The following is a 9,092-nucleotide window of genomic DNA, read 5'->3' as shown; positions in this document are numbered from 1 at the left end:
GCACGGCTCATTCTCTTCTTTAGAAGTTCAACACAAGTAATGAGGCCACAATCTGTCTTCAGTGCTGCTAACATTACGCAATACAAATCTGTTATTGATTCATTTTCTCTATTCAAAATGCCACAAATATTTTGCCATCTTGCCAATACCAGGGCGATTCTGGCCCTGGTATTACTTGGTATCTGATCTTTACCAAATTTTGCGGTATTGCCCGCACCTACTGGACTGGTCGGAACAGGCTGCACTGTGGTCGTAAGTGACTCAGTCGCAGAGCCCTGAAGCCCCGCCCCACTGCTGCACAGTGCGGAGCTGCTTGCTGTTGGCTTGTTTATTCAAAGTTTATTAATATTGCGCGTGTCCAAATTACACCAAATTCGACACTGAACGTCTTTGGGTCCCCAGCAATACACCCACCAAGTGTGAAGTAGAGCGGATGAACTGTTAATTAAGGGCAGAACTAGTTAAAATGGAACGATCCAGTCCGATCCAAAATAACAGTTTAATGATATTATATATAATATACTTTTCACATGAAGGAAAAGTTTACATTTTCTACTTTTGTGTTGAAAATGCAGTATGAAATGATAGGGGGCAACTGCGATGATTTGTGGTTTCATCTATCGCATCTATTTAAAGCAAGACATTTATTGACATTTCTGCCTGCCTACATTGCAAGCAAGCTAGTGTTAACATGGTTACCACCAGGTCAATAATAATACTCTCATGAACTCTTACTCAATAAAACTCAGAAACTTGCAGAAGATTTGGAATGACATATGATCTGTGATCAAAGGTAAATCCCCAGGTAATTGTCAATGATTCCTTTAAACTACCTCAAAATTGTTCTGTTTTTTTTGTTTTTTTTTATCAAGTCTGGTCTTTGACTAAAACTGCTTTATTTTTATTTTTTTCTGAAACTATTTTGCTTCATTTCCTATCACTGTAATGTAAGTGGCAGCAAGTATTAAAGCTGTTTAGAAGAATTAAGGGGTCGTAATAACAACAAACAACCATCACCCAACACAATTATTTAAACACATTTTAAGTCACGTGGCTGTGCTATCCCACTCAATACATTTTGCTGCATCAGCTTTAATCTAGTGTAAATTGAGTTTGACGATGGCTCGCGTTGAGTTTCTTCTCACCCCATCAACCCCATTATCTTCTAGGACTGGATTTTAGGCTTTTCAAAGATAATCCAATGGCTTTTTGGACCAGCACATCCACCTCCCAATTTGAACCCCCAGGTATTCTTGTCATTTCAATGCGTGCACCTGTTTGCCATGTGACACATCGCCAGCTATCCACCTGCTGTCCCTTCACCATCAGTCAGATATAACCTGGCAGCATGAAATCAAATATATAGACATTGAAATAGAAATTCACAACTCTAACTGTGTGTGTGTCTGTGTGTGTGTGTGTGACAGACACAACTTTACCCTTGCCTGGACAATTGAACTCTTAAACTGTAAATGTGTCAAACCCATTGCTATAGATGGCAGTGCTGTCTGATATTAACCTAATGTCTGATATTCTCCTCCTGCTCTTGAAAGTTGAGCCAGGGAGATTCCCCTGTAGTGGAATACACCCTGCGCAGGAACTTACACATTACAAACACAGTTTTTAATGCAGGGAGTATATCAACATGGTGAAGTCAATTGCATGCCTAGCCTCGGATGGATACCGAAGTGAAAAGGTACTTAGGGTTCAAGCTCTTGTAGAGTGATGTCTTGAGTGTTGAGCATTGATCCAGTTACTGTTGGTAGTTAGTGAATGTTCACTTCATTAAGCACCAGGACTTATTATTCATGAAACAGGAAATGACCTGTTGGTGCTTACAGTATGTTATATACTTGAGAAGTATGGGAGTGGGGGCAAGATTTGAGCTTCCATTTATGATTGTGTTAATCATATTATTGTTTACACAATACAACACATTTCTTGGACAATCCCATCCCCAAAATCTCAACCCATAACATTTTTACTTGTATTCATCTGACAAGTTTTTTTTTTTTCTTCTACTGTACAGCTTGGATTCCCATTATGTCAGTGGAAATCATCTGGAATGTCTGCATACAACTAAATCTATCTTTTGGAATGTAAAGGATCTAGGAATCTTTTGACTTTGATAGCAGTTTTCAATATTCTGAATGCACCCTAATTGTTTCATTGCTAAGCATGGTGTGAAACTAACACCTCATATGCAGGAGCCTCATGGTGAAGATGGAATTAAAACACTAGCCCGGCGGTATTGTGTGTTGTGCTTTGTTTGATTTATGGGCAACCACACTGATTAGATGTTATTGTTCTCCCACCCCCACCCCCAACACACACATCTGTTTCAGCATCCCCTTGCACTGAAGGAAGTTTAGCAGACACTGACGTTGAGGTGGTGTATGTGAGGGAGCCCACTGCCGAGCAAGAGGCTTTGGCCAGGAGACTACTACTGCCCCGCACTTTCTTCTGCTACCAGAATGAACTGGGCTATACCAGTGATGACCACACTGATGGTAAGACAAGAGTTAAGAGTGATAGACATTATATTTCAACATTTCTCAAGGAAAACTGGGTACTTAATGTTCTTCCATGTTACTCTGAGGCAAAGAAGATGAGCAGTTTTCCTTCGAACTGATCACATTCAAATATGTATGCTTTACTACTTTTAATATTCCAATATATTAAAATTGTTAATGCTCAAATTTAGTTATGGGGGAGGGCGTTACGCTGCCCTGATCAGAGCCATCTTTTCTCCAAACAAAGCAAATAAAAACTTTAGATGTATTTAGTTTACTTTGTTTCCTGCTGCTGGGGAGCAGATTTCAAAATGGCTCCGGAAAAATCCTGCCCGCGTTCTCACAGTCCAGTTTGCAAATGCCCCTCGGCCGGGCACAGTTGGGAACCTCTGCACTGGACATCAACACTGGCGCAGGCTGTTGACAGCTGCCAAGTATTGGCCTGCAAACAGAGTTACGCTATGTGGGTTATTGGTTATGGTCGGGTGATACAAGCTCAGCTGTATGCGGAATCCTCACCCATGAGCATGGCAGTGATAAAATTTACCTCCACATCCTACAAATATGTTGTTATATGCTAGGATTGGGGTTTGAGGTCACATCTGCCAGTTAGTCCTTGCAATGGACTACCTGGACCCTGGGTTCTATGGCTCTGCCTTTGGGGCCTTGCATAGGACACATTGGTTCTGACCTTATAGTCAGTGGTGGTTAGCTCGCTCATGAGCTGAATATGTCAGGAAGTATGATATGGCGGTGACCTAGTATATATACTGGGTTTCTGGCCTTATGATGGGTGCCCAAGTGGCTCAATTGCAGCCTGATTTAAAAAAAGATAAAATAAAAATAAATTAGTCTGTGTGTACAATTTGGCAAGCATCATTTTAAGATATCCCTCACTACACTTTGTAATAATTTCAGGTTCCTATCCCTGTTGTCCCATTACATATTCCTTAATTCCTTCCTACTATGCATGCGTGAGAACTCTTGGTCAAACAAGCTCATATCCTACTGCACAAAAAGCCATTAGTGTAAACAAAAGATGTTTAAATTTTAAATGAATTTTGACTTGAATTTCAGATGAAGATTATGAATCCGCAGTGATGGCCATGAATGGAAAGCTGTACCCAGATCCTCCTGATACGAGGGCGGTAGCATCCCATGGTACGTCACAGTAGAGGAACTTTTTAGTAAATCACTACAGCGCCATAAAGGCTAAACAAACAAATTATACACATCTCAACCACATTAGTCCCCTGTATGACTTGTCCTTCAAACTTATATCAGATTCATTAAACCAGTGTTTATCCAGCTTCATTTTCTGTAACCCCCCGCCCCGGCAGACTCTGAAGCAGTGGCTGTTCCAGACCCGGACTGCCAGGTTGTTTGGCAAAAGACACCCACACCAGAAGAAGAGCAGAAGGCAAAGGGCCTGCAGCTGCCCCCAACGTTTTTCTGTGGACTTGGCATCAGCGACCCAGACAGTGGGAAGCCTGAAGACTTTGAGACAGAGGTCCGCAAAGCACAGGAGGCGTTGGTAAGTTTGTTGCTTGGCATCTGAGAAGGTCGATTTGGACTGGACAAAAGTGTCAAATTATGTGTTTAAAAGCTCTGCTCCTATCGAGTATTACACTTCCAAACTAAAATTACCTCGTAATTCATTTCTTCCCATCTATAGGATGAGCAATTCAAAGCAGTGGGGATGGTTTCCTCTAGCGCTTCCCAAGCCCCAGAGGAGCTGGCCAGGGGCCGGGAGCCCAGAGCCCCCATGCCAGTGGAGCCCAGCCCAGCTTCATCATCAGACGCCCAGAGTGTAGTCCCAAGCAGCACCTTTCCCATTGACCTGTCAACAAGGAAAAATCAGGAAGACTCCACCCCAGCTGTTCCTGCCGCTGCTGATTCCACGTCAGTCACATGTATTGCTGAAGGTAGATACGAAACTTTGACCAGAATTTCTTCCCCTGGCCCTGTTTATCTGTATTACTATTCAATGTACCATGAAAACCCATTGGGCCTCATTCACTTCCATTTGCGTGGAAATGTTCTTGGGTTTTGTGCAGGAAAAAGTTCAAAAGTGTTCAAGACGTGTGCGTACCTGATTTATTCTTACCCAAGTGCATCGGATGAATATGAATCGTTGTAAAAGTACAACTTTAAATTACTATAACATCACACCTCTATTTCGCCATTAAAAAAAAAAAAAAAAAAAAAAAAAAAAAAAGTTCCTTGTGCGGGCACAGAGATAAAGATAGTGTTTTCTCTCAAGTGACGGGCTGATTGCCTGCAATAACAGTGTCCCTTGACGTTGTTGTACCCGAACATGATTGATAGCCCTCGCCAACATAAAAAAGATGGCAACAATAACGACATGCTAACCAATAAAGAAAAAGAAAGGCGGTTGAATTATTATTAAAAGTAAATTTTTTATCATGTAATAATCAGTGGATATTTAAATACTTACCCATTTTTACTAATTGTGATTTTAATATGTCACTGTGATGCGAGGGTGCGGGATTAGCAGTGCCACCATGCCCAACAAATGTCATCCAAATGTCAGGTCTTACATTTAGTTGAAGTTCAGTTATATAATTTTTATGCTCTGGCCATTTTTATTTTTGCGTTAAAATCGTCTGGCAGTTCTAAATTCTTACAGTGAAAATAAAATCAAATAAGAACATATTTATGAATCCCAAACTTTTGCTTAAATGTGCACACCCACAATTTAAGCACATATTTGTATGGTTGACTGTTTGGCCCATTGACCTAGATGTTTGAATGATTTTTAATGACTTTTTTTTTTTCCTGCCATAAAGTGAAACTGGTCTCACAGCACAGAATAGAGTGCTGCAATAATGAATCCTAAAACCTGGAAATGAGTTAGCTTGTCTGAATTTCAATGGGCTTTTGGTTATATGCCTGAGATGATGCGGCGGCGCGACTGGTGTTCAACCAGCCAAAGAGGGCACATGTCACTCCGCTTCTCATCGAGCTCCGCTGGCTACCTGTAGCCGCTCGCATCAAGTTCAAGTCTCTTATGCTGGCCTACAGAGTGATTGCTGGGAATGCTCCCACCTACTTAAATGCTCTTGTAAGAGCACATGTTGCCCCCCGGGTGCTGCGCTCGTCAAATGAGCGTCGCCTGGCTCTGCCGGCAATCCAGGCTATTCTCATTTGTAGTTCCACGTTGGTGGAACGCGCTGCCAAAAATGACCAGAGCAGGGACCTCCCTCTCTGTCTTTAAGAAGCACTTGAAGACCCAGCTCTTCAGTGAGTACCTCCTCTCCTAACCTACAATTACTTAGCTCTACCTAGCAGTATTTATTGTTACACTAATGTCTCTGTCGCAATGTAGCTTGAATGTTATTCTCCCTTGTAAGTCGCTTTGGATAAAAGCGTCTGCTAAATGACTAAATGTAAAATGAGGTCTGTGGTTAACACAAGCTTTAGAAAGTTTCACGTTTTGTTCTACGATTTAAAATACATCAGTAAAAACCCCCACTCGTGAATTTTCAAGCTTTAACGTGTGGAAGATGCTAACAAGCGGCTAAATCAGACTGTCGGTGACATTAAATGTTGTCATGCCGAACATGGAAAGTCATCTACTCATTAGACTCTAGACTTATAGCCTCTAGTTGTGTTTATACTCGCACTCTTGCAAACTATTATAACATTTTATCATTATATCTTGCATAACTATTATAACTCAAACTCTCTAACTTGTGGGCTCATTGTTCGGTGTGTCACGGTTTGAGACCACTGTAACGGTGTCGTTATATTTAAGAAGATAAAAGTAAACTTCTCCAATTGCACCAGGTAGTCTCAGGTCGTTCAGGAACGATCCGATTCTTTTGAACTGCTCTTTAGCATGAATAAAGGGAACCGTAAAGCTGTTGCATTTTTTTGTTGGTTTTTTGTCAAGTTTTACAGTTTTATGTTTGTTTAATTTGCCATCTCCTGCCACCAGCAAATGTCTCCCCTTCTATGTAAGAGATGCTCGTCCCTTGCCGGGAGGTGCCCTACCTGTCATGTTAGGTTCACAAAACAAAGGCACACACGTACTAGTCTGATTGAGGTTTTATTTCAATAAGTTATTTTACTATTATTATTTGTGTGTGAAAAATACTGTTTATACCTGTTTTATGCAAAAAATAACTAACTATAGTACTGGTTTTATTTATTTTTTATAGTGAAACGTTTTTAAAATATTATATAGAGGTATTTCTCACTTAATGACTTACCTGTTTAACGACTGTTCAGACTCAACCTGCTTTCCGACCAGTCGGTATTGTATTCTGTGTGCAATACCGCCGTGTATGCGCTGCGTGTACAGCGTCTCAGCGTCAAAGGTCTAATTGCGCGTCACTGTTCTCAGTCTTGTTCCTGCAGACTCAGTATTCACTACACTAGCATTCACAATCGCCGCGCCCCCTTACCGTGAAGAATCGCAGGTCCTTGCTTGTCAATAAATTATCTTAACGACCTGGTCGTAGAAGGGAACTTGGCCGTTAAGTGAGGAGTATCTGTATATTTAAACAGAAATATAACTAAAATTTATACTTGAATTATCCACTATCCTGGACACCTCCCCTCCAATGAGATTAATTTATGCAAATTATAACCACCCACCAATGTACTTAAACCTGACCACCCACAGTCATATACACAGAGCATTAGACTAGTTATTTGTGACAGACTATAAAATTTTTTAAGCACCTTTTAACTTTATAATGTGTAAACCATGATATATACCAACCTTGAGCCGTGTATGTGTGTGTAATTCAATTCAATGACGACAATCAATACAAAACAATACCGTACATTTATTCGGTATTTAAACGTTTCCTCAGATTGGACCAGATGCTACGACCTGTGGTTCTGTGACCCCCCTGCCCTCCCTCTCCTCTCACAGAGGGAGGGCAGGGGGTCAACTGAGCGCGGTGGTACTTTATTATCCACCGAGGCGCAACGCTGCATTGCTGTGGTAAAATGGGATGTGGGAGAGTTAGAATAAAGCACAATAATGTGACCGTAATTTTAACGTATAATGCGTGAGATGCACCGATCAATCGGCCGGTGATCGGAATTGGTCGGTTTTCACTGGCCGATAAGTGTCTGATATAATTTCAGATTCTGTGCCGGTCAAATGTACACGCCCGATACTGTGCTCATGTACTGTACTCGTAAAAATGCTCCGATGCTCAAACCCGAGGCCAATGTAATGGAACATAGTTGTGTAGTTGAGTGTGAAAGAAAATGTCAGCTGTTTGGAGGTTCTTCAAGGTAAACAAAGAAAATTTGATAAATTATTTAGCCATAACCTGACAATGTTTAAAAATTGTGCAGACTGTGTTTCTATCGCTTCACTAGAGTCTGGTTGTTCCTAGTGCACGACCTCCACTCGTGATGAAAGTTTTGACTCTTTTTTTGAGACTTGGTTCTTGAGTTATTCAGTAAAACTAGTCGTTTGATTTGAATAACTTGATGATTTGGCCATTTATTTAATTTGTTTCTTTTTTTGTAATGATGGCAATTAATTTGCAAAGTACCGTAGAAATATAAAATAAATGTGTATTTGCACTTAAAGTGAAAGAGACTTTCATTTGATGTTTAAACTGGACATTTCCATGTTAGTTATATGTTGTGTCCTAATAAAACTCAGTGACTTACAAGTTGCATTATACTGAAACTTGTTGACAGTCCCATTCTATTTTATTGGAACTCAGAATGTTCTATTGTTCCAGAGTGAATAATGAACAATTATAAAGTGTCAAAATCAGCAATCTCACTATTTTAGTCAACTGAAAATTACAGTGGTAGTCCGTACAGTGCAGCTGTTTGATCACATGAACAAGATTCAAGAGGTTTATTTGTCATATACATTTATTACATTTATATACATTCCTACATATATGCATCAAAATGTCTTTGCAATGCACCCGGAGATTATGCGTAAAAGGTTCTATACCAAACATAATAGCTAACGTAATTTCTACCTAACTAAGTGAAACTGATTCCTAAAATGTAATGCAGTTAGTGCATAGAATAATATAAAATAAAATAAAATACAATAAGACTCAAAAAGCTAATACAGAGTCGGGGTACAAAATGGAAGTGAAGGGAATAGTTATATATATGGGATAGGCTATTTGTATGTGGAGATATGCAGTACAGTATATAACAGTATGACACAGCAATACAGTAACACTGAACAGAACAGAAATACAGTGCAGTATTCAGTAACCAGGAACAGTTATGCAGTACAGTATGCTACATACAGTACAGGAAGGCAGTAGGGCCTATATGTGTGTCTCAATGAGGACTCACTCCTGGTAAGTTCAGCATTGACAGTCCTTATGGGTTGCAGGAAGAAACTCCGTCTTGGTCTCTCTGTCCTCGCTGTGTGGCTGCCGAGGCGCTTGCCCAACCGCAGCAGCTGGAACAGTCCGTTGTTGGGGTGGTGAGGATCCTTCATGATCCTGCGGGCTCTGCTACTACACCTCCTGGTGTATAAGTCCTGCAGGGTGGGGAGGGTAGTTCCAGTGGTACCTTTGGCTGAACACACCACCCTCTGCATGGCCCGTC

The 9,092-nt window shown here is 40.8% G+C and overlaps 1 protein-coding gene across 3 annotated transcripts in view; it reads left to right on the top strand.

The window, feature by feature from the left end:
* ranbp2 (RAN binding protein 2) overlaps nucleotides 1-9,092 on the top strand; it is a 71,900-nt gene that overhangs the window by 36,687 nt on the left and 26,121 nt on the right. For 2 of the 3 annotated variants that reach the window (XM_080019014.1, XM_080019012.1), the window contains 5 exons: nucleotides 1,170-1,247; nucleotides 2,346-2,510; nucleotides 3,591-3,674; nucleotides 3,854-4,047; nucleotides 4,189-4,438. In XM_080019014.1, coding sequence (XP_079875140.1) covers nucleotides 1,170-1,247; nucleotides 2,346-2,510; nucleotides 3,591-3,674; nucleotides 3,854-4,047; nucleotides 4,189-4,438 — 771 coding nt within the window. The remainder of the gene's footprint in view (nucleotides 1-1,169; nucleotides 1,248-2,345; nucleotides 2,511-3,590; nucleotides 3,675-3,853; nucleotides 4,048-4,188; nucleotides 4,439-9,092) is intronic. The other variant, XM_080019013.1, reaches the window with a different exon arrangement.

This window comes from Zeus faber (genome assembly GCF_960531495.2).
Source record: "Zeus faber genome assembly, chromosome: 18".
NCBI lineage: Eukaryota > Metazoa > Chordata > Actinopteri > Zeiformes > Zeidae > Zeus > Zeus faber.
Note: the sequence above shows the minus strand (reverse complement) of the source record. Positions and strands in the feature narration are given on the sequence as shown.